Here is a 25,297-nt window from a genome sequence, read left to right as displayed (position 1 = left end):
CATTACACAATTTTTTCCTGATGGGAGCAATGGAGAAACACTCCTCAACATGTCACACAGCCTTGGGTGACTGAAATGGAGCTCACCAAACCAAACTATACTCTCCAGATGACCTTTTTAACTTAAGAAACTAGGTTAAAGTCTAACTTTGGCATGATACTGTCTTGTATTTTTCCCTTTGTTATGGCAGACTTTCTGTCGCATGCCTTTTCCATGTTATACCACAACTCAAGCACTCAGGTTCTTCCTTTTTTTCCCCATAACCGCCTTGGTTTCCAGATGTCGCACCTCTTCAGAGTGACACATGTATTATTAACACAAGTGCTATACATGCAGGGACACTCAAAGACTTTCACAGGTTTCTGTTGGTGCCACCATTTTGATTTGACTGTGGCTCGAGCAGTTTTCGCAAAAACCTTAAGAATTTGTGACACCAGTGCACAAACTAAATATTTCATATGCTTGACAGCTCAAAAGCTTCAAAGTTCAGGCTTGAGAGCACTACTATCCATTTATTACCCATCTCAACTAGCGTCATGAAAGTCTTATAATGACCAAGTTGAAGGTGTTTTTATTGAAAGTTGTCTCATGAACAGAGAGAGGATCTTGTAAAGTGCAAGTGAAAGGGCAAGAAAAAGGAGATGTGTGAAAAGTGGTTGCTGATCCTGCAGTGTGGCTTTGCCCACACTCCCACGAGTAAAATATGTATGGTAGGCTGAGCTGCAATGTCTTCCCCCAACACCCAGTGTTGCAGTGCATCATCCAAATTGATCCCTACACTACCCTAACCCAGTTTTTGAGGGTCAATCGGTGATCAAGCCTGGTGAACACTGAACCCCCTCCACCCACCCTCGAAAAAGCCCCACTGAACGCCACCTGCCCTCAATGACCACTCTAGTAAAAGAAAAACGCAGTTCATCAAAAGTTCACGTTGTTGAATTTGGCCATATATGCCTCGTAACATATCCCTGTGATTGGCGGGGAAGGAGGAGGAAGGGGCTTATCATATTTACCCTGAAAACCACTGATTTGACACACAACGTGTTTTATAGTTCTGACCCTGATACGCAGGGTCGCTGTTCGGTCAGCCTGCCGCTGTGGGCTGTGTGTGTGTTATGGGTACAGTAAAAAAAAAGAAAAAAAAAAAAAAAAAAAAAAAACAGAAGCGAAACCTCAAAATATCTTGTTACCAGCCCTGTGTCGTAACAAGTCTGAGTCTTCCCTGCCCAACATCAAAAGGGTTCAACTAGAGTTCACGTGTGAGGCCACACCCCCTCGCCGTCACGTCAGCAGGCAAACAGCGTGTCGTCACCATAGACTGTAGGTTGTTACGAGTGAGAAAGACCCAAATCACCCGGGTTTCTGGTTCTGTCGGTGAGGCCACAGCGACCCCCAGCGGGACCGGGTCTACTTCCCTTCAACCATGAGGTTAGAAATCAGCTAGCTTTCATGTCACTTTCGTAAATGCAAAATATCTGCGAGTATGTTAAATTCCACGTATCAATGTAAAATTACTGTTATTAATATACTATAAAAAAAAAATATAATATATTATATATATAATATATATATATATATACACACATACATATACATATATATATATACATATAATGTATATACAATATATAATATCATCTATATATACACATATATACACATATAATACATATATACACATATATAAACTAATATATATACACTATATATAACATATATAATAATATATAATACATATATATATACTACATATCATATATTAATACATACACACACATATATATATACATACAACAATATATTATATTAAATACACACACTAATATATATATATACACACACACACACAATATATATATTATATACACACCACATATATATATACACACACACACACACATATATATATATATATATATATACACACACACACACACACAACACACACACACACACACACATACATACATACATACATACATACTACATACATACATATATATATATACATATATTAATATATATATATATATATAATATATCATATAATATATATTATATAACTAATATATATATATACACAATATATAATATATATATATATATATACACATACATACAATATTGATAAATATTTTTGTCATTAACAAAATAAATGTATAATTTTTTTGTTCATAATGGCGCATGCTATTTTGACATATTACTGCAATTAGTAATACAAAGTAATTTAATTCATTAGGAGTTTAATTTATTCTATACTATTGAATCATAAGGAAAAAATAATTAATAAAAAAAAGGTAAATATTTTTCACACAGAATGTTTATGAATTTGTGCTTTAAAAATATACAATACAATAAATAAACATTTTAGTTGAAACAACATGCATATTTAGTTACTACGAAATTATCCTCATATGCAACATGATGTATGAGTGAAATTAACTTTCAGAACAAAGTCTTAAATTACTTTGTAAGACATGAGCTAACTATCCAGACCTTAGTTTTTTCAGTCCTTGTAAATTTAATATGCACATATATTTATTTATTATACTAATAGTGGAAAGCCATTTCCACTAATATTTCCATATTTTAGATCATTAATATTTTATGACAAAACAATGGTAAATTGTGACTACAGATGTATATAAGCTCCAGAATAATCCTGTACAATATATGGTTAACATAAATGTAAGTAAACTTTGTTAAATTTTTTTGTTCATGGTCAAATACTACAAATAATACAAAGTAATACTACAAGTGAAAATAAACATTAAAAATAAATCAGATGAACTTTAAAAATATATTCGCAAATAAAGACTATCTATAACATAGCAAAAAAATGGCAATATTATTTTACAATTTTTAAAGATGGTTACATCCTAAATTTAGATTATAATACTAAACTAAAATTATTTTTTATAACAATTATGAGAATAATTTAAATGTCAATGGTACAATAATTGTACATATTTGTTTGTATTCCATCAAAAGGAAAGAAAGAAAAAGATAAATTCATAGTCCCGTAAAAGCATATTTATTCTTTAAACATAACGCTCTTTAATGAAGATATTGCAAAAGGGGAAACAAAACTTTAACTAAAAGTTTACATTTAGTTAAATGTGATAATATGCTCAAAATATGTTTTCTTTGTTTTATTTGTTGGCCTTTGAGTTGAGAACTTGTACCTTACTAAAAAGGCAATCAATTAAATATATATATATTAAATATAAATATAACCTTTTAATATATTAAAATTCTACATATTGTTTTCTTGTGAATTACATTATAACTACATTTTTTTTATGTTTTTACTGTTCACAGTTTGTCGAGAGAATAACAAAACATAAGCCAATGAAGTATGGTGAAAGTTCATCTTTTCTGTATAGACAAGTAATACAGTAAAGTTAATGTGTTGGTTACATGTTAGGAGCTCACAAATAATCTAATAAATAAATGCATAATAAATAAGAAATAAATAGTCTTACATTTCATAATGTATTTTGGGTGTTTGTGAATATAAAACCTGAACAAATTATCAAGAGGTAAAACACATAATGCACCAACAATGCATAATGCAAAGCCTTTCGGGGGAAAAAGAACTGTGCTTTGACTGATTGGTGTGCACTATAAGACTTTTTATTTTTTTACAACAGAGCTCCTAATAAAGCGTTTTTTCCCCTAAATGTGTATTTGTCATAGTGCCCCTCATGGATTTATCTGACCGACTTATATCACACTACAAGCATTTGGCTCAGCAGTGCTGACGGGGATATATTTCCATAGAAAGACTAAGAGTGCCCACTAGTGTTGAATATATGTACTACATCATCATCAAACAATTAGAAATATGTACTTTTTTAAAGCAAGAATCCCTTCTTTATGCCTCAACAGCCTTTGTGCCAGGAAGATGAGACATTTTAAAAAAACCTTCTTCAATTTGAGTTTGACAGACATCCATAGTATTTAGTATTTCCCTGAGAATTTTATTACTGTAAAGTTTCAAATGCCTTTGACAGAGCATATTCATCACCCCGGGTGATAATTCAATTCCTTTGGGTTAGTGTTAGCAGTTCTTTTAGACAGTGACCCCCCAGTGAACACATTGCTTCAATAGTAAAGAAGCCACTCTGAAAGTATTAATTAACAAAGCACATCATTCAATATTTAAATTAATAAAGACAACTTGCAAGAAAAATAAAACATTGCAAATGTCACTGTGTAAGAGGGAAAACGTATATTATATCAGACGTAGACCGAAGAAATCAAAGAGTGGATTGACGTGATTTTTTGTCGAGGTCAAAATCCTTCTGACGAAGGAAAAGTAAAGTGTTGGTTAAAACTTTGTGCATTTTACTTTATAAGACAATAATGCCTGGTTTGTATTTCAAATGCCTGTTTTTCCAGAGGATGTGGTGTCAAGAAACAAGGCTGAACAGCTCATTTATTCTCCTACCGATGAAGGACATACAGAAGGACAGCTAAATCCACAACCATTTGGTATGTTCATTAATCGCAGAATGTGTGATGCACCAAAGTGTGGTTGGTACTCGGTGCAGAACACACAATTACGGAAACAGCTTTCATCCAAAGCTTGCACTAGCGGTGGCAGCAGGATTCCATATTTCCATGGGAAATGAACATATACTGTACACCAGAACAGTGCTTTGATCATCCTCTGCACACAAAGCTGACAAGTCCAAGTTTTAGGTAAGCCCTCAGAAGGTGGTGATTTGTGTGCTGTCAGTGTGTGTGTTATCACCCTGCATGCTGGTCCCAATGCAGAAATTGAAAGTAAGGAGGGACAGTAAGACGCAGGGCAGGGAATCTCCCACTGTGCACAGGCAGAAGGGAGACAAACACAGGATGAGAGAGGGTGTTACAGTCTGGAAGCTATCTGACAAAATATATTTTCATAATTTCCATCATGCAAACCAACATGGAATAGATCAACTTATTATTACAGAGAACAGCATGCAAAATCCCAGAGACCATTTTTATCGTTACTGGCTTACATTATGTACAGTATGCATGCAAGAACACAAATGGTCTTGCAATAATACAATACAGGTCATATTGTAAATCCCTTTGGATGAATAAATGCCATTTATAGGTATAATATAGAATTCTAATTATATTTGTAAAAACCTACCTTCCACATCCACTTTCATTGCATAGACCATGTGCTGGATTAGCCACAGTTGACCGACTCGTCCACTTGCTCCACTGCAGCAGGTGCAACCAGCCGCTCGTATGAGAAAGCCAGCATCATCTGTATAAGACAATGTTAGACTAGTTTTACTTCAAGAAAGACAAAAACAAGAAAAAAAGGGGGAAAACTTTAGCAGGGAAGCTCTGAGAGGCAAAACAAATGTTGATTTCTCTTTTATCTATTTATTTATCTATTACTTAAGAATCTGAAATAAATATAGAATCGAGTAAATATCAAAAGGTCTAATGCCTAACCAAATAACTGACGTTTGCACAACCCACTTTTCTTCACACGGTTGCAAAGTAAATCCTGAAAACGGACTGATTTGGAGAACCCCTGCTTCAGAGCTGTCAGTGAGGTACAGTAACGGCATGTCTTAGAAACCGTGAAAACAATGGTAGTTGGAAACACAGAGCTGTGGAGGGGGATTCCTGGTGGAGCCAATTTAAAAGAAAGAATTGCAAGGTGGACTCTCTTTGTCCATCTCAGACGGACACACACTTAGGTTCTCTTTTCTTCTTTCTCAGTGATAGTGGAAACATTTGGTGGCTTCCAACACTTCATTACAGGCACTACAAGCACTTCGTAATGCTTGTTTGTTCCTGAGCGCACAAGGAGCTGCTGGCTATAAAATGTGTAAAAAGTGCAATGTCTTGTGCACATAGACAATGATGGTGAATCCTATTTATTTGTATTAGAACAGTGCCAGCTTAAAATGTGCCTGTTTGGAAAGGGCCGATTGCTTGGCCTGTGGTATTGCTGCTTGAAGCTTTCTCCAGGACGATTGTACCCCAAAATTACTTACAGAACGACCCCAAACCACTTAGCAACCACACTGTACAGCCTACCACTGACTTACTGTGTACTCCTACGTCAGAGAAAAACAATGTACTACTACATTTACCCGACAGACGTGGCAGATTCAGAGTTTACTCACGAAACATCACAATTAAAATGTGGAGTAAATAGACATTTGCCCTATGGACTGATGGGAGTGTGCCACGTAATCCAGCCCGTAATGAGAGCAATCAGCAAATATCTGTGTTAATCAACCACCAGAACTGGACCGAGTACAGAGACGGTATTGCATGTTGTCAGTGCGAAATGATGCGGTGTTGTCTTGTGTTGTCATGTAGCCTATCATTAACAAACTAAACCTAAAAACAGAGGTGTTTGTTTCCAACAAGTGGCTTACGGTTAATGTTGAAATATTTTGATTTGAATGCTATTAGTGTTATAAGTTAGCAGCATACTTGAACAACCAGACCAAGGGTGATCAAAAAGGGTCTAAGTGAGAAGGAATTATATTATAATTTATATCAAACTAATGACATTTTTATGGCATACTATGACATTTGACATACTGTGTAGAGCCAGAGCTCCGCTGCTTTCTTCGACCCTCTCTGTCTCCGGTCCTGCGCTGCGCTCACTCAGTGTGTGGTGTGAGAAGGGAAGTGGCCAGCGGCTAAAGCGGCAAAAGCTGCGGCAATGTGTGCTTCTTTTACCAATATACTTTAGATTTAACAATATCATTGCATTTTGCAAACAAACAACGTCAAACTTGGCACTGCACTTACTTCTGCCCATAGCAAGACACCTGTCAAGTTTGAAATCTATCGTAGTAACTATCCGAGGGATGTGCAAATAACAGACAGACAGACGTTCCTGTAATTTATAGATATATAGGTACGGGCGCCTGGTTAGCTCACCTGGTAGAGCGGAAGCCCATTTATGAAGGTTTACTTCTCGACACAGCGGCTGCATGTCATTCCCTTCTCTCTCCCCTTTCAAGCCTAAGCTGTCCTATCCAAATAAAGGGCTAAAAATGCTCAAAAAATAATAATCTTTTAAAAAACAAATTTCCAATGTCTATGCTCACATACTAATTGTTTTAACGTTCCACTAAATTAGATTTGGTTAAATGTGTGCAGTATTATAATGCCACAACTGCAAAAACTGGTGGAGAAATAGTCGGTTTGAACCTTTACATGGTTGCATGAACTGAAAATTCTTAAAACACTTAAAAGCCATAATCTCCCTGACTCAATCACAAACTGAGAATGATTTGGTAGACATAGACGCATTCTCTGTCTTGTAGTCTCCTTCTGCATACCGTTAGTAGCGCCAGCAGTGCCATCATCACCCCCATCATGATGTACATGTTCTCTGTAAGGCCACCGGCCCACAGAGGGCCCAAAATGGTAGCTAGACCGCCCACTGAGCGACGCACTCCCTGACTGAAACCTGCAATACATGGGAGACACAAAGACTCAACACACCAAACAACATAGGGTACAGGAAAGCAACAAAATCAAATACCTTCCAACATGCAATGCTTTGTCTTTTCCACTAGATGGTGTAGTTTCTCACCTTGTGTTTTCTCAGCAGTAACTTTGGAGAAGAGGGAAACCTGAGCGACAGCTACAAATGGCAAACCCAAAACCTGCAGAAACACCCCGATGACGAACTCAGTCAGCTGCCATGGGAAACCACCTACAGAAAATAAAAAGTACAACAGAAAACACCAAAACACTGCGTTAACTCTTGTGTTGTCTTCGGGTCAAATTTAACCCATTTTTAAACTTTTTTTATATCAGAAATATGAGTTTCTTTCAACCACATTGTCCAAAAATAACTTGGTTGCATGCATGCATGTACGTACGTTGTATGGAACCCATGCAACATTATTCACAGGTAAATTGAATGATTACATTCATAGAATTTAGGATGTTTTATTCAATTTTAGTGCATTTCAACAGTATCCTGACTTACTTTGACATAAACAATCAACATTCTTTAAACTTAACTATTAGTCAAAATAATTCATAATCTCTGCTACTTTTAACTCACAAAGGAGGTATAATGGAATTTAAATTAGGTTTATTGACCATGCATTAAAAAAAGCGTTGAAAAACTGTGAATAGTGTTAGAAAGAGCATCATAAGCATACAAAAAAATCTTTTCTATTTTGACCCGGAAGGACAACAAGTCAATGGTCTAGATAACACAAAGGTTAATACACATGATACAGCCAGGTTGTAATGGGGCATTTCAAATGTTTGACCGTGAGGATGATTGTCGCCAATTTCAGATCTGCTGTTTTAACAAATGTGAAGATGTTTCTATACTTAGCAAAGTTATTCATATGAATATATCAACCAGTTTTACTGAATAAACGGACTCTTAGCGGGAGATGTTTTGTGGTATAAGTTACTGTTGATGAAGATCTGTGTGTATAGTAACAAAGGTGAGAAGTTTCTTTAGTGCAGTCTGACCTAGTGGGTTAGCCAGGAAGATGAGGCACCAGACCCCAGAGATGTTGCAGATGGTCAGACCGATGGCCAGGACCACTCGCTCAGCAACACGCTGGCTCAGCCAGCGCACAAATAGAAACCCAGCGATCACCTCCACACCGCAGAGACAATACATCACGCTGTTCTCCAGCTCCCCGTAGCCAAAGTACTTCTGGGTCATCGGGGTCACCATGGTCTGAGGAGGGAATGAGACGTTGGCACAGAGCTTAAAAGCACATATTAACAAGTCATTTTGTCTCAAAGTCCTGAAAACATGGGTAAAAATGTTTGCCAGTGGTATGTCATAATCGCCATCCCAGCATGGTTTTACTCGTTCCTAAATTATTTAGAAACAAGAGTCGATATCTTGTAAACAGGCAGATTACTCCACTCTAATAGGATATCTGTGTCTTTACTGCACCTCCAGCGCTGTCTGATTGAAGAGGGTGATGAACTGAGCAGCCAGCAGAACGACCACTTCTTCTCTCAGGAACTCTACAAAGAGTCAGAGACGCCCCTTTTAAAACCTTAGATTTGAAGAACTTGTTTTACAGCATTGTACAGACACATGCACTGTCAACCACCTACCTCGTGAAATGCTGAAATTCTTAAAGGGACTGGAAGACTCATGGGACTCTGGTAGCCCGGGCGAAGGAGGTGCAGAGATATGATTTAGCGTGGTATTTGATGCAGTAGAGGCATCCAATCTGGGTGGTTTGGATACAACGACTGAGCCGTAAGAGCCCTCCACCTCCTGGGAACCCATCAGCGGCCTTTCCTCATCATTGTCCTCTTCTACTAGCCTTCGCTCATCCTCCATGCTCTGGCCTGTTGGACTGTGCTTGGCCTTCCCCTTCTCTAGAGGTGGTAGGTCCCAGTACATGAAGATCACCGCCAGTTGAATGAGAATCCACAGCATGCACATGAACAACTGCAGGAGGTGGAGAAAAAGCGGTTTCTATGAGGAGGCAAAAAAATGTGTTGCGAAATTAAAACAATTTATTGTGGACCCTTACCCCTGGCGCCGTATATTTATTGACCACAAAAGGACCCAGGTTGAAATCACACAACCTCAGGAAGATGTTAAATGCTGGACCTGTGTTAAACACAAAGTGGAAACTTGTTTATCTTGGTAAGGAGCAAATAAATCTTAAAAGCAACTGCAATAATACAGGCTTTTTGTTTGTATCATCATCATGTGTAATACCCCGTGCCCTATTATTTAACATTTGCGTGTGAGCTTTCAGCATTCACTGTGTGAAATGTATCAGGAAGCTAGTTGGCCTGTAAGCTCTACCCACTCCCATTTCTATCTTATTTTCTGTAAAAAGAAAAGAAAACCATCACAGTGTATAATAATTTAACTCAAATGATAAGCAGGCAGCCTTTAGAATGTTACATCATAAAGCAGCAGAGCACTGACCAATGAGAAGGCCAGCTTGTCGACATGCCATGACAGAAGCGAACGCAGTCGCGCGGTCCTCGGGGGCAGTGCTTCTGGTCAGGAAGCCAAAGATAGATGAGCCAGCCCCTGTGCCGATGCCTGAGAAAAATACATATTTCATGACTAAATTACAGCCCTTAAAAACAGTGAGGTTGAAACCTGGAGCTCAGGATAGCATGTACATCATTGTGGTTTTCTTGTCATATCATATATTATCATATTCCTGAAATACACAACGTAATTTGCTGCTGCTACTGGGTGGATGCTCTTACACATTCAGAGCAAACTGTATCCCAGTGTTTTTAAACTACTGGATACTTTTTGGCTGATCAACCACACAGTCTGATATTGTATGTATGAGGTAAATACGCATCACATTTTAAAGATACTGAAAAACAGCTGTAACAAGCCCCATGATAAAACATTCTATGTAAAAGCTCCAAGTTATACTTTTTTATAATGATCCTTCAAAGCTCTACTGATAGGACAACCAGGTGTATTCTACTGGCGTACTACCAAATGGTTAAAAAGTCACAGTATCACCTTGTGCAGACTCACCTGCCACCAGTCTGCTTGACAGTAACAGCCATTTGGAGTAGCCCATAAAGTACATGAAATTACCTGTGGAGCAAAAAAGGAGCGGAAAAATAAAAGTGAGCCAAAAAGAATAACAAATGCAGTTTGTGTTTCTGACATGACAACATTGTTGTAAGGTAGTAGCGGTGGCAATAGAAAATATGAGTGCACTCACCAATTAACTCAAAAAAGTTGGCGAACAAAATAATTTTCTTGGTGATCCGTGTTCTGTCGGACCAGTGGCCAAACAGCGGCCCCGACAGGAGGCCAGTCAAGCTGAATGCAGACAGGGCCAAGCCCAGAAAGTAAGGCGCTGCATCCAAAGTCTGCAAGTACATCCATATTGTGGGCAATATTACAGCTAGGGAGACAGAAAGAAGCAGCATTAGTTTTCATCTGAAGTAATGTTCTGTGTGGTTTCAAAACAGCAAATGTCAACACATACGATGTGAACGTTGTCTTCCAAGTCTGCTAAATCTACACTCTGAGTGATGTTGAGTCATCTGTGTCATAAGCCCTATGTGGAGTCAATCGGCCATACTGTAGCTCTGTTGGGCCTCCATGTGGCATCTCATCTATGGTTATTGCAACCCTGTGACTCTCCTAAACCCTATAGTGACATTTATCAGAGGCTGAGTTTGTGAGATGATGGTTTAACAAGAGATTAGATGATGTCGGTATGGTTTATATCCAGATGCAACTTTAAATATTTTCCATGTCAGTGCTAGTAATGCCAAGAGAGTGTGTAGTGGTAGCTCTTTCTCCCTGACAATAATGCCTCAAGCCTTATTATCAAATAGACAAAGGGTAGTGCTGCTGACCCAATACAATCCTAATTCAATTATTGTGTCACACAAAAAGCATGATCTCAGAAAATTCCAGAGAAGAAAGGCAAAATGTTTGTCTTCTAAACGGGATGTTTGATCACCCTGATAGATACATTTGTGTGCGGGAGTGATAAAAGCATGTTAGATTGAGTCTTGCTTCTTTGTCACAACTTTAAGGATATTACACCTTGTGGAAGTAAAAAAAAATGCACGTGCAATTCTGTGGCTGCACACATGAGATTTACCACTTGCAAAGTGAAGATAGAATTTCACAACAAGGCTGTTGAATTCTCTCTCAAGATCAACATTCAGAGAATGGTTTTACATCAAGGCTAGCCTAAAAACAATGGCTTGAGGGCTGGGCTGAGTAACATCAGAGGTGAACAGAACTCAAGGAATCCTGGACAGGCTAATTAACAATCCAATCTGATTCAATCTGTCCTAATCCCTTCAATACCTCTGCTAATGTAAGAATATGTGTGCATTGGGGGGTGTCTGGTAAATGTAACCCCCATGTAAACTCAAGAAAGCTTCTCAAAGACTATCTTTCTGGATGAGTAGATCAAAGTTTGGGCACACAGGGATCTGTTAATGTAAAGTTGTTTGTCTCAGCACAGAGTGAACTTGATCAGTAAACAAGACACGACAGTATTGGGATAAGATAAAACTCAAACAATCAGGTAATAATTACCTATTCTAAAACCGTCAATGAGTGACCAATGGGAAAAACATGTCAACTGCAATGCAATCTAATACAACACTCCTGTGTATATGTATACATACATACATACATACATACATACATACACTGCTACTAAGTATTTTTCACATGTATTAAATGTTATAATGAAAACACAACTTAAAACACATAACAGGTAGATGACACTAAAAAACAACAACAATGGAACAGTAAAATTAAGATATTGCTTAATGTATGTCCTTTGTAATACTAAAATCCTAAATACAGTCCTGGCCAAAGTGTTATTTCTCTGATAGGCTTATAGTTGTGCAAAACATCTCCTCATAAGAACAAATGCAAACACGAATCAACTTGTCAAATCACAGTTCACCAAACAGCTGGTGTGACAATATATAGGCTAGAAACATTCACTCGACATATGGCAATGGCAATATTTAGGTGATCATAAGAAACTTGTGAATGTATTACTGGTGATTTTGTGTCACATTACAACACAGATTCAATCAAGGTTTGCAACACAAAATGCGAAAGCATCATCAATTCCACAACACAGACCTTACCATATTCCACACCGCTGAGAAGAAATATGAGCCCAATGGTGAAGAATGTCAGCTTCTTCTTCCGTCGATTGTCCATCACGTTTGGCTGCTATGAACTGCTTTGACTGATCGCCTTCATTATTCTTCAAGAAACATGGTCATTCTAGTCGCTCTACGAAACACCACAGATGACATAATCCCCAGGTGCAGTGGTTTCAATTAGAGCCGAATGCAAGGACATAGCACCGAGCCCACCTAGAGCCAGAATGGGGAAACAACTTTAAATAGGAGTGCGAATTGTTCTACATGTCTCTACAGTGAGTGTGCACGGCGCTGGTGTAGGTCCGTGAAGCGCAGTGCACTCGCTGAGCAGCCTGCTTTTTAAGCAACAGCCTCAACTCGCAAACATTGCTCAATATGCTCAAATCGTCCCCGGGATGCTCCTGCGCAGTTTATTCCAACCTACATCACTTCCGGTGGACAGTCCCAAGCATGGTCCCAAGCACTGCATCGGCTGCTGCATGCTCGCTCCCAAAATATTTCATCCTATCTGATGTGTATGTGTTACATTCATTTATGCGTTAGGATACGAGGCCAGTTATTGCCAGTTATTGATATATATATATATATAAATATATACATATATACACAAATATAATGAAGCACTGTGACAAATAGAGCAAGTTTATTTTGATTTGTACTGTAACATGAGTAGAAACCATTGAATGGCTAGAATGAAAAAAACAACTGATATTGATAAGCTTTAGAAAACGCGTTGAAAAGTAGTTGTAGTAAATAGATATAAAGACATAATGATCATGATGACGATGATTATACAATCAAAGGACACTTACATGGTTAACAAGTGTCCTTTGATTTTATAATCAATGGTAATTTTTTTTTTTTTTTAAATATGAAGCTTGATTTATCTAAAGTTTAAAAAGAAATATGCCAGAAAGTCGAATGCAATATCATTACGAGAACAAGCCTGCTCCAGACTAACACAACTAAAAACAACTAAACTATAGGCAGACTCTGTTATTTTTATGTCCTCAATTGTAAAGCTGGTTACAATTGTGCTTTGGTATAAATTGCAGAATCATCTTAAATTAGAATATACCAACCAACAATGACACAGTTTAAAATTAGGATAAAGGACTATTTGAGTACTAAATTCACATGTGCTGTTAATGAGTGCTGCTGGTGATTGTGTTGATGATGATGATGATGTGATGATGTTAACTTGCCAAATGTCTTTATCTGTTTTTTTTATACAGTATATTTTAAATATGGAATTGTTATACTGCCGTCCTGGCCAGGACTCCTTTGACAAAGAGATTCTAAATCTCAATAGGATTATCTCCTGGTACAATAAAAGTCAATAAAATAAATAAATACAATTGCTTTGTCACTTTTGAAGTGCTGTACCATTATCACAATCTGAATTTGATTTGAAATTAGGGTGTTTTTAAACCAGCTGCCAATAGTGGGAAAACAAATTTTGCATGCTGATTTACCCTGCCCATTCACCTAGTGGGCATGTGAGCAAATGACCCTGACATGGTTATGTGTCAGAGGCACAATGACTGATCAGTCTGGGTCCCATGATGGTGACCATTTTAATCAAGTTACTGGTCCTCAGCACAAAATCCACAATATAATATAATCTGCCGCTGCAGCATAAATAGGGATTTTGGCTTTTAAAAACATAAAAGACTACCACTGTACTAAATCCAATATTTTTTAGTAGTAATTTAAACATAAATGTTCCTATAATAACTTAGTGTGGTACTCATATGTCTTTCTTACACATTATAGGATAGAGCATTGCAGCCATTTTAGGCTACGAGCTTATTCTTCTGGATCACTATGTTCTTTTGGCTTTTTTATGCACATATCAGGAGTCTGTGCAAGTCATTGGCAGTGTCCCTCCTTATCTTGTGACACTCATTACCATGGACATTGAGAAGTCTGTGTTGGACACAAGAGCTGCCTCTTCACCTTAAATTTAATCTTCTGTCTCCTGAGAGTCCACATTTTAGTTTGCTGCCATCCAAGCAAATATAGAACCATTGCCCATGACATGCTGGGGCCATTGTAGCCAAACTATTTGCAAATGTGCGGGGAGAGTTGTGCAACTATATTGATCTGTTTGTGCGTAATCAGATTTGTAAACGTGTTACAGAATCGTTGCATATTGAGATTTTGTCAATCTCAAAAAGTTGTAGTCATGCTAACATCCTTCTTGATTACATATCTAACAGATGTTAGCACCAGATATGTTAGTACTTGATTTGTTGGTTGTAGAAATGTTTAAATATTGCATTACCTCATGCTTAGAATTAATATGAATTTGATTATGTATAATATCCATACATTGGATCTTTTTGCAAAGACAAAGCAGTGTTTAAGATATTTGTCTTGTGAGCTGCAGCACTTGGCCCAGTTTGCACCTTCTCCCACCCTGTTCACTATAGCACACACACCGAGACAGAGATGCAAAATAAAACCTTTTCTACTTTGAAAGAGCACCTCAGCAGTTGCTGATGTATATGGTTGGTTAGAAGAAAACAAAACTTTTTTTTTTTTTTTAAATATATAAAAGGTGACTGACCATCTTGATGATTTTGAATAAAAGAAATCTTTATTTACAGTTTGCCAGCAGATGGAGGTTGCAGCAATACTTAAGCGTCACAGTCTTTAATCTGTAGTCCATTTTGTAACTACAAAAGTAAAAAAACTAAATATGTTTTCTTCAGCCTCCATGTGTTATGTCTGTGAGCTGCTCTTGGATAATGGCCACGTGCTCCGATTTGGGAATATAACTGTTTCCAGTATGCAGTTCATTATGACTTAAAAGGTGACTGTGGCAGTGGAAGAACCAGGGTAAGTGGGCAGGCAGTGTTGGGTTTTAGAAGGCCAGTTTCTTCATGAGGAGGTAGACCCTGGAGTCCACCTCAAAGCCGTGAAGGTTGTTGGCGTCTCCCTGTAGCCTCATGAGAAGTCCACCGTAAGACACGTAGGCAGAGCTGAAAGGAGGAGCCCACCATGTAAATTGATTATAGTCATGATGAGATGTAACCAGTTTTTTTTTTTTTTTTTTTTTCCCAAAATGATATGCGTGGTAAACACACACACACACACACACACACACACACACACACACACACACACTTTTGTTGAGCAAGTTACTTTCCATAAAAGCAATACAGAGCTGATGATTATATGCTGACAAATTGTTAAAAATGTTTGTGAATTTGTGTTTCTGTGGTAATTTCAATATGCCCTAGTGGCAATTACTGTACTACTAATTTATCAATAACAACTGAAATCCTGCTTGTTATTATGCTAACAGTTTATTTGTCTAAATTATATTAATATTACAAGCTGAGGCTGAGCAATTCAATTAAAAAAAGTACTTTAAAGCTTCATGTAAACTAAGTAACATCACCCACAGGCGTGTGGCTGCTTCTGTTGAAGTCTCATCGCCCTCAATCTTGTAAACCTTCCCATACATCACATAATCAAACTGGTCCGCCCTGGAAATGTAAACAAAGTTAAATGAGAGTACAAATTTAAACCAGCAAAAAATACTTTACAGCGCAGGGGACAGTCACACTAAAAATGTACATACAAATGGTTCTTTATCCTAACAAGTAGCATTTGTTGGTGATGTTAAGTGCAGAGCAAATGTTGTACCTAGATGGCCGGTCATCCTGAGGATTGTACTCTCCGTCATCTGGCGTTCCATCTTCATATAACGTGCTAGCAATAACCAATCTGAACTTGTCCCCTAAATAAAATGGACACATGAAAACAAAGTGAGTTCATATTCTGTGCTTAGACGCCATGGGTTAGCGTTGACTTTTAAATGCATGTTGCTTTGATCCTTTATTTAAAGGTGCCCTTACATATTGAGGGTATATGGGAATATTTAGCGGTTTATCTTTGGACTGCTCACTTTAAGGAGAATTCCAGTCAATTCCAACACGTAGCTCTGTTGTTTGTAAATTTGGAGTGCTGTCAGTAGAGAGAAAAATGAAAACAATCAGTGCTGCCTACACCGTGTTATCCTCCTGCTAGAGGTAGCACCCAACAGACCTAAATAGGGCAAGTTTTAAATGTGTTTTTAGCCTCTAGGCATGTTCAAAATGTCATTAAAAGTGCCTACCCATGTGAAGTGATTCCTTCTGAGTGAACACAGTGAATCTGACTGCAGTAGATGTGAAAGAAATGCATGAAAGTGCTAATTCAGCTTTGTTTAGTTCCTGTGTTGACACAGCAGAAGGGACCATCTACAAATTACAACACCAAAAAGAGATAAAACAAAAATATGTAGGCTATAAATTTAAAGACTAAATAAGGTAGTGTCTCCAACCTTACCTCATAACTTGTCTCTTGCTGGTTGTACTACAGTACTTACTTTTAAATAAATAAGCAGATGCTTGTTTTCTCTTTTTCGGATTCGAATTAGCACAACTTTCATGCATTTCTTTCACATCTACTGCAGTCAGATTCACTGTGTTTACTCAGAAGGAATCACTGCACATGGGTAGGCACTTTTAATGACATTTTGAACATGTTTAGAGGCAAAAAAAAAACATTTAAAACGTGCCCTGTATAAGCCTGTTGGTTGCTAACTCTAGCAGGAGGATAACACACTGTAGGCAGCACTGATTGTTTTTGTTTTTCTCTCTACTGACAGCACTCCCAATTTACAAACAACAGAGCTACGTGTTGAAATCGCACGGAATTCTCCATTAAGGCCTTGACACCCATAGCTGATTATTGGCCGTCGGACATTCAAGTCTGTTTGGTGTGTTCCATGTCGTTGTTCGGAGGTGCCGGCTGCCTTCATTTTGGCCGACCTGACATGTTCAATCAAAAGGCGGGCACTGCCGGCAGTCAGACTCAAATTACCAATCTGATTGGATGCAAGCTAAACCCGAAATGACGAGCGGGATGAGTTTAACTAGAGTCTCTCAAAATCTGACGAAAATCTTTTGAACTGACCGACTGCTTTTTCTGCCAACGGTCAGCCATCTGGTTAGTGTGTCAGGACCCTTACATGTAAGGCAGAGTTTGGTAAACACAAGTAACATGGTGAAGATGCAAGTATTGTTCCCAAACAAGACAGACAACCTTGTCAAAAAGGATTGCTTTACGAGGTGAACATATCTTCTGATGGCATACGGAAAGATAACAGACTTGTTCTGACCATACTGTAAATAAATTGTACAATATGATTGTGTTAGACAAAAGCAACCATTATATGACTTCTAAACTTCAGCTTCAAATAAATATACACAAAGACAAAAAGGTTGCACCTTACCAAGATCAACAGGATAGATCTGAATGTTCACATCCAAGATGAGGTCCATCTTAAAAGATTCACTTTCACAATGTAGACGAGATACTGTAGAAAACAAGAAATGGTAGAGTTTGGATTTATTCATTTTTGCTGTTTTAAAGTGAAGGACACAAATTGAAAACTCAGCTTTTAGCTCAATTGATTAATGATAGAAACCTGGTAAAAAATAATTATTATTATTCTCATTTCACTTTGGTTTTGGTCATTATCTATATATATATATATACACACATACATACATATATACTGTATATATATATATATATATATATAGAGTGTGCCTGATGGTTGATTACCTGGAGAGATTACCAGTAAATTAGTAGAGACTTGAGACTATTGTAGTGTATTGACTTCCCACCTCCTTCAACCTTGTTTTATAATTAAATTGTACACACCTCTGTCAAACTTCTTGCCATCGGGATCAATGTCCTTTACATCAAAGATGTCCTCAAACAAAATTCCAGCCATCTCTGTTCTGGTCTATGAACTTGAAAAAGACAAAAGATATTAAGGCAGTTTATGTTGAAAAGGGGTTAAAAGAGAACAACTGATATGTCTAGGAAGCTTTAGACTTCAATAACTGCTCAAATGTTATCTAGTAATGGGGAAAGAATGATTTTACAAACAAAAGGTTTGCAGGTATTATGAAGCAAAAACTTTTTAAAACATGTCGATGCCAGGTAAGAAATGACTGCCTTTTTACATCAATTTACAAAATGCAAATGATATTGCTTTGTTTACAGGCTTATGCTACACAGCGAGGGATGCTATAGGCAGCACACGTAAAAACACGTTCATCAGCAGAGACAGAAAGAGATAACTGAAGAAGCTCACAGTCAAGTTTTAAAAGCAGATTTTTAAGGATTTTATGATTTAGGGCATCGTAATAGTTCTTAAGAACCTGTCGTATCTAGATCAACCTGGACACGTTAGCAGTTATATCAAACTAGAAGATGCTAAAATTCAAAACATAACCATTACAGGCATTAACGTTACAGTGAAAGTTCGGTGTATCTTTACACTACATACTGGCAGCTGCTTTCCTGACACAAGGCACACTTTCGCTAACTTTGTATTTCAGATATCGCCAAGACAACAAACTAAAGCTCATGTTGTAGTTGCATTAAATGGGATAAGTCTACTTCGTAACAGCAGCTGGACTCACAATGACGAAGATGAATCCCATTCAATAGAATTGATGTGGAACAAGAACATCAACTCTAGCTGAACATTTAAAACTCAACAAGTTGTTGGTTAAAAAACACTCACACTCAACGTTAATTAAACAGCATGGCTGCATGGTATAGCCAAGTATCGTTAGCCAAAGTATATAACTTAGGATCTTGTAATAACGTTGACTAACGTTACTACTTCAGCAGACTAACGTTAGCTGTTAGCTTTAGCATTTGTGCACACACTTCGTTAAGCTTACCTCAAATACGAAGACGTCCTCTTATTATATTGTGCACAGACTAACGTCGCAGTCACTCAGTTTCTCTATGTGGCAACGTGTGTTTAAAGTGTGCTCTAGATATCGTAGAGTAAAACTTCATTCATTAACATTACTGAGAGTAAATCAGATTGTACCGCCGAGAAACAATGTGCTCATCCTCTGACACGCAAACTACTTCCGGTTGAAAATAGACCAGTAACAGTTGACATGATACTAGCTAACACGCCATAAGGGCTAATCTCTATTGTCTATGGCTAACAAAAATAAACCATATTATGAAAAATGTCAGCGTTATATGTAACAAAGTGGAGGAAAAAAATTATAAAATAAAGCACGTTTTCCTTGAAAATGGCGCTGTAATAACTGTTTTAGATACATATTACACTACTCGTTTGCTAATAATAATCGATACATACTTTTAGAACCAAACGGGATGCTTTCATATCAGCTGTATATGCTTTCACGAAACGTGTAAAATAAACCGCTATTTACGGCCTTTTCCTCTACTTTACAGCCCCAAGCCCAACTGTATGGTTGCTAGGTGTCCTAGCGTCCTATCTGTGTACGGTTGCTAGCTAGCTAATGGCTACTTGGCTATATCAGTGTAAGTGCAGCCGATAAGCCTTGTCGAAAATGGACTGAATAAGCAACTGTGGATGGATACGTTAAAAGCGACAATATGCTATATTTACCAATTAAATGATGTGCGAATAAGGTGAGCATGTGCTTTCTTAACGTCAGATAACGTTAACAGATCAGCTTGTCAGCTAGCATGCTAGCTTGCCACATTTTTGCAAACGATGTTGTCGCTAAATTCTACTGTTGCAGATATTGTTAAAATTCAACAGCGGGAACAACCTGACTTCTGTGTTCACGATGTGGTTTTCACATCTGTAAAATGCCAGTAAACGTTAACGTCTGTGTTATTTGGTTTACAATGTTTCAGCTTTACCTGGCAACCCCAAAACAACAATTGCATCATACCAAAAGTGCTTTGGGATGGAGTTCTAAAGGTGCCAACGTACTCCCTTATGAGTAGTAATATTGCCATCTACCGTCCTATTGTTACAGGCTCTACAGAATGCTTGATCGAAGTACCAGCGTTATTGAATGAGAGCAGAAGTCAGAAGTAGGTGTTTTAAAGGTTTTGGTCACTCGCATGAGTTCCAGGGAAGCAGCCAAGATGGAGGACATCTTGGCAGCTAAAGCCGATCTTCTTGGGATGATCAAGGAGGTAACAAATACAAAAAAAATATGAATGCACTCAGAGCAATATGTAAAACAATATATGAGCATATGAGCATTAATATAAGTCATTTAAAATTGCACATCTTTTAATAAACCTTGCTTGATACAGCATGATATTATCAGTTGTGTCAAGGTTGTGCAATTAGGATGACTTTAAAGCACAACTTCATTCTGCACTGGTTAAGGTGGAGTTAATGGTACTTGCTTGTTCTGTGTCTTTGTAGTACCTTAAGTTTGAGGTATTTGAAGAAACTGTCCACAGTTTTGACAAGGAATGCAAAAGTAAAGGACAGGTTGTCTCAAACCATCAAGGAAGTACTCTCAGGGACGCTAAGACTCGTGGCATTCAGGTAAGTTCTTGTAACCTGTTTTTTCTACAAGTATGCCAATTATTTGTGGAGGTGGCACCTATGGATGGGCAGGATGTTCCTGAGTCAAGACTGGCTCAAATGTTTTGAACCAACTACTTTCTATCTCTAAACAGTGTCAGCCCAGGCCTTTAACAAAGTGGTATTATCGTGTGTCACTTATCATTGTGTGATATGTACATAAAATGATCATTGGGAAGTAGCAAATTGTTATTGCAAGAGCCAGATGTAGTTCTATTATTTTGAAACGACATTTACAGTGAGTAGGGCACCTGGTTGAGAGAGAGGAAGCAAAGTGATATTATCCACTGTTTTCACGCATGTTTTACGCTTGTCTAAATACTGTTTGTGACTTTTGGACCTAGTATGCCAGTAACACAATTATGGGATGTATTGCAAGCAGAACCCTGTATATGTTAGTGCAAATAAATGTGGAATCTGTGATCATTAAGCACGTATGGCAAGTTATTTCCATACTCATCCTCTCGGCAGCCAAAATTTGAGTCTCAGATTGCCGCCAACAGTTATTGTTGATGTATTTTTTCCCACCACACTCTTCTTTAACTCTGACTTTTCTAGAAAGACCTTCTTAGCTCTTTTGATGATGGAGACCACAAAGTGTTCTTTGAACTGTGGACAGAGAATATTCCCTCTGAGATAAAAGACACAGACTCTGAGGCTCAGAGCCTGGAGTTTTACCTTCACATCCACTTCACCATCTACCCACTGAGGAGGCACCCCGGTATACATGTATGTAGATTCCTTTTTTCCTACTTTTCTTTTAATTTAAATGTTCTTTTAACCAGAACATTACTTTGTTTAGACTATATTCACAACAGAACTTAACTTTTTTATCATTATGTGCTATTTTTCAAAATGTCCACTAAGCTGTGCTACAGGCTTGTTCTCAGTGGGCTGTCAATGATGTTTCGAACCTCTATAATATGCCTGTCACTGTGTTGGTCTTTGCAGTTAGAGTTTATTTATTTACTTATATGCATGTGACGTTATTTTATAAAAAGCAGCAGCATCTTCCGTTTTCAGGCCAAGTGACATAATCTAATTGAAGTGTGTGTGTCTTTGTGTCTTTTTGTCTTTGTGTGTTAGTGTGTGTAACATGTTTTAAATGATGTATTAGGCTTAACCGACATTGTCATTGACTTGTAATAAATCTTTTAATTTGAATGTTTCCCTAGGACCGAGCTGAGTTTGAGGAGAGGATTTCCCACTTCAAGCAATACCTGGAGACTCGGGGAGCAGCACTGAGCCAGACCACAGAGTTTCTGCCTTACTATGCCTTGCCTTTCGTTCCAAACCCTACTGTCCACCCCTCCTTCAAAGATCTTTTTCGGGTGCCTAGCTAATTTTGGAACAATACCTAGTTCGCTATTGTTAACTAGGTATTACATATGCAATAATATTGCCCAGTGCCTACTTGATAATGACTATAACCATACCTCTCCCATTCTACTTTCTGTATATTTAGGACTCCTGGATACCACAGTTGAAGTATAAGCTGGAGCAGTTTATGTCAGTGACGTTGAAGCCGTCAAACACCCCAAGGCTGCTGAATTTATATGTATCCTTAAATAAAAGAGACAGAATGGAAGGTTGAGCTGTTATAATAACTAATGTCATTGTGACTCACTTGCATGTCATTGCTAAGAAAATTATCAGACTACAGATGGGTGACAATGTCTGTGCTGTTGTCAGTGATGTGATATGAGTAGCAAATCTGGCAGTGACAAAACCTGATAAAATGAAGTAAAAAGAAGATAAAGGAGAAAAACACAATAGTATCTTTTATATTTATAAAACACTGTACACATTTCCTCCTGTGCGGCAGGCTCACAAATGGTTCCTTACTTTAAACCCTGGGAGAACAACTTTAACTGGGAGAACTGGTTTAAAACAGGCCAAGGACAGGGTTTCAGTGGAATCATAAACAGTTAGACTGTTGTCCAGACCGGTTTGTTTCATATCCTGCAAACAAATCTGATTTGCATTCATAAATGGCTGTAAATGACAGGTGGTGTTTGAATATGGCAGAACCTAACCTGACTCTAACTCACCCACACCCCTTCAGAGTGGGAGGGCAAGTGAAGGATAAAAAGATTTTTTTTTTTTTTCTTTTACTGGAAATCCAGTGGCTCGACTTTCCTCCTTCCACGTAAAAACTAAACCCTATCCCTATTGGCCGACTATCAAAGCATACAGATTAACATAGCAACTATCATCTCTAGGGCTGACAAAAGAAATTTGGTTTTGTTTCTACTTCTAGAAAACATAAAAGGTTATCCGACATGTATGATCTTTCAATATGCAAACACTTAAACAGGCAGCATTTTTAGCAGCTGACACAACATACGCACACATGAAAATGTCCTGTTGGTTGAGTGCCCACACGTAAACGTGCTTACGTGCATCTAGGCGCACTCACTGAGAGCTGTGTTGGCCCATGCAAGGGTGTTGTCCTATCCCTCCCTTTAAAACAAACTAGCGATTCTATATTGACAGTTATATCTCTTTGTACAATTCAGTGGATTAGATAAATCCTTTTTTTATGACAAAGTTGTCCGCTTCGGACAGGATGTAACATACTGTGGGTTTGTCTTATGTCCAAGCCAACATAAGCAATACATTGCATTATTACATACTTTTTTGTATGACTATATCTCTGGATAAGGAGACAAATACAGTAGAACTGTTTGACTTGTGTTCAATTGAGTGCTAGTACGTATTCTTTAACAGGTATTATGCAGAAGGATGGAGGAAGGAGTTCTAAAGGTAAATATCCCTCTCACATAATCTACTCTTACTTTTCTACTTTTACTCCTTGCTCCCTTACAAATGGAACCAACATTTGAAGTATTGATTGGCAGACTTATTCTGAAAACATTACACGCATATAGTCATTCTTTTTGTACCAGTACATACATTTTTCAAATGAAACATTTAATATTTAATTTTGTATCAATATTTTGTGGACTTTTCTGCCTTTAATTTTTGACAGAACAATTAGGTGAGAAAGGAGGGAGACATGCAGGATATTGTCACAGGTCAGGTTTGAACCCTGGACCTGTGCCTCGAGTCATCAACCTCTCAGTATATGTGCGCCTGCTCTACCACTGAGGAAACCTGGCCACACCACTTAATATATAACTAAGAACATGCGCTAACCTTATGATTTACACAGAGAAAGTCACTCATGATATGGATGCTTTTTATTTGTGTGTTTCCATTCAGCAACCTTTGCCTGTGTGTGTTTGTGTGACTGCATAGAGGCCATGCAGCAGTTGCAGCTCCAACTGGTTGAATCGGACCGGCGGATCACTAGCCACGTAAGGAAGTTCAACAAGATGCAGGCCGACTACCACAACCTGATTGGAATCACTGCTGAGCTGGTCGACACATTGGAGGCCACCGTCAGTGGAAAAATGGTAGGTCAGCTTGACTGTGGGGAAAACAGACACACATTCTTACAGGCAAAATTTACATAGACTGGCACAAGATAGACACACACAGACACAATTGAGCTTATGAGTGGTGCACACACAAACACTGGACAGACACAAAAAGGGTTTAATTAAGCCATTCACATTTGTATATACAAACACTTCAAATAATAAAAGGCTTTTTATACACAAAGCAAAGTTTGTATTATTATTAGTATGTAAACATATGCACATAACTGTCAGACAACACAGCTGTTAAACAGGGACACATGGCAACCTGCCCTCCCTCTACCCAAAAACAGTATCTCAAAGCTCAAGGGGCCTGCTGTGTTTTGCAGATCTCCCCTGAGTACCTGCAGAGTGTGTGTGTCCGCCTGTTCAGCAGCCAGATGAGGCAGAGCGTGGTGCAGAGTACTGACTTCACCAGACCTGGCACTGTGAGTGGCACTCTTCTCCCTTTTTTTCTTCTCTTTCACGCCTCACTGGTAGAAGCATAACAAAACACAAGGCCTCAAGGCAAGATGGAAAATGTCACACAGGGGACTGCTGATAGGCAACACAGTCTTCCACCTAAATACTAGCAAAAGAAAGTGTTCTTATGGCTTTACCACACTGATGATGGTCAAGACATTGCGTTTGAAAAGGATAAGGATGTTTTAAAAAAGAAGTTATATCGCTGTAAATTGTCCCCATGTCCTCTGTATCCTGTACATTGTGCAGCCAATATTTAGCCATGTAGTAATCCTGTAGTTTGAACCCTGGAAATAGGTAACTGGATCCTGTTATTGTCTACACACACACACACACACACACA

General features: G+C 38.0%; 3 protein-coding genes across 9 annotated transcripts in view; 1 reads left to right on the top strand and 2 right to left on the bottom strand.

The window, feature by feature from the left end:
- Positions 1 to 3,357: 3,357 nt before the first annotated feature.
- Positions 3,358 to 13,047, bottom strand: mfsd8l1 (major facilitator superfamily domain containing 8-like 1). 2 transcript variants are annotated; one of them, XM_032525748.1, is made up of 12 exons: positions 12,610 to 13,047; positions 10,698 to 10,883; positions 10,505 to 10,567; positions 9,926 to 10,045; positions 9,519 to 9,598; positions 9,091 to 9,433; positions 8,924 to 8,997; positions 8,485 to 8,698; positions 7,580 to 7,702; positions 7,323 to 7,453; positions 5,146 to 5,269; positions 3,358 to 4,825 (listed from the first exon to the last, which is right to left on the bottom strand). In XM_032525748.1, the coding sequence occupies exons 1-11, from the start codon at positions 12,683 to 12,685 to the stop codon at positions 5,189 to 5,191; spliced, it is 1,491 nt and encodes a 496-aa protein (XP_032381639.1). In that variant the 5' UTR covers positions 12,686 to 13,047; the 3' UTR covers positions 3,358 to 4,825; positions 5,146 to 5,188. The 2 variants fall into 2 exon arrangements, with proteins under 2 accessions (XP_032381639.1, XP_032381640.1); XM_032525749.1 differs by having other exon boundaries at positions 3,358 to 4,831; positions 5,150 to 5,269.
- A 2,156-nt stretch (positions 13,048 to 15,203) lies between these two features.
- On the bottom strand, positions 15,204 to 19,704 carry polr2h (RNA polymerase II, I and III subunit H). 3 transcript variants are annotated; one of them, XM_032525755.1, is made up of 6 exons: positions 19,392 to 19,704; positions 18,355 to 18,439; positions 17,921 to 18,004; positions 16,288 to 16,381; positions 16,044 to 16,127; positions 15,204 to 15,617 (listed from the first exon to the last, which is right to left on the bottom strand). In XM_032525755.1, exons 2-6 carry the CDS (start codon positions 18,425 to 18,427, stop codon positions 15,500 to 15,502), a joined length of 453 nt encoding a protein of 150 aa, XP_032381646.1. In that variant the 5' UTR covers positions 18,428 to 18,439; positions 19,392 to 19,704; the 3' UTR covers positions 15,204 to 15,499. The 3 variants fall into 3 exon arrangements, with proteins under 3 accessions (XP_032381646.1, XP_032381644.1, XP_032381645.1); XM_032525753.1 differs by having other exon boundaries at positions 18,355 to 18,446; positions 19,392 to 19,691; XM_032525754.1 differs by having other exon boundaries at positions 18,355 to 18,449; positions 19,523 to 19,600.
- Positions 19,705 to 19,874: 170 nt separating this feature from the next.
- Positions 19,875 to 25,297, top strand: part of armc9 (armadillo repeat containing 9) — a 27,917-nt gene continuing 22,494 nt past the window's right edge. For 3 of the 4 annotated variants that reach the window (XM_032525738.1, XM_032525737.1, XM_032525735.1), the window contains exons 1-9: positions 19,875 to 20,127; positions 20,484 to 20,646; positions 20,885 to 21,010; positions 21,608 to 21,778; positions 22,225 to 22,380; positions 22,515 to 22,607; positions 23,791 to 23,815; positions 24,311 to 24,468; positions 24,822 to 24,920. In XM_032525738.1, coding sequence (XP_032381629.1) covers positions 20,572 to 20,646; positions 20,885 to 21,010; positions 21,608 to 21,778; positions 22,225 to 22,380; positions 22,515 to 22,607; positions 23,791 to 23,815; positions 24,311 to 24,468; positions 24,822 to 24,920 — 903 coding nt within the window. In that variant the 5' untranslated portion in view covers positions 19,875 to 20,127; positions 20,484 to 20,571. The remainder of the gene's footprint in view (positions 20,128 to 20,483; positions 20,647 to 20,884; positions 21,011 to 21,607; positions 21,779 to 22,224; positions 22,381 to 22,514; positions 22,608 to 23,790; positions 23,816 to 24,310; positions 24,469 to 24,821; positions 24,921 to 25,297) is intronic. The other variant, XM_032525736.1, reaches the window with a different exon arrangement.

The sequence above is a fragment of the Etheostoma spectabile genome, chromosome 9, assembly GCF_008692095.1.
Source record: "Etheostoma spectabile isolate EspeVRDwgs_2016 chromosome 9, UIUC_Espe_1.0, whole genome shotgun sequence".
Classification (NCBI taxonomy): domain Eukaryota; kingdom Metazoa; phylum Chordata; class Actinopteri; order Perciformes; family Percidae; genus Etheostoma; species Etheostoma spectabile.
Note: the sequence above shows the minus strand (reverse complement) of the source record. Positions and strands in the feature narration are given on the sequence as shown.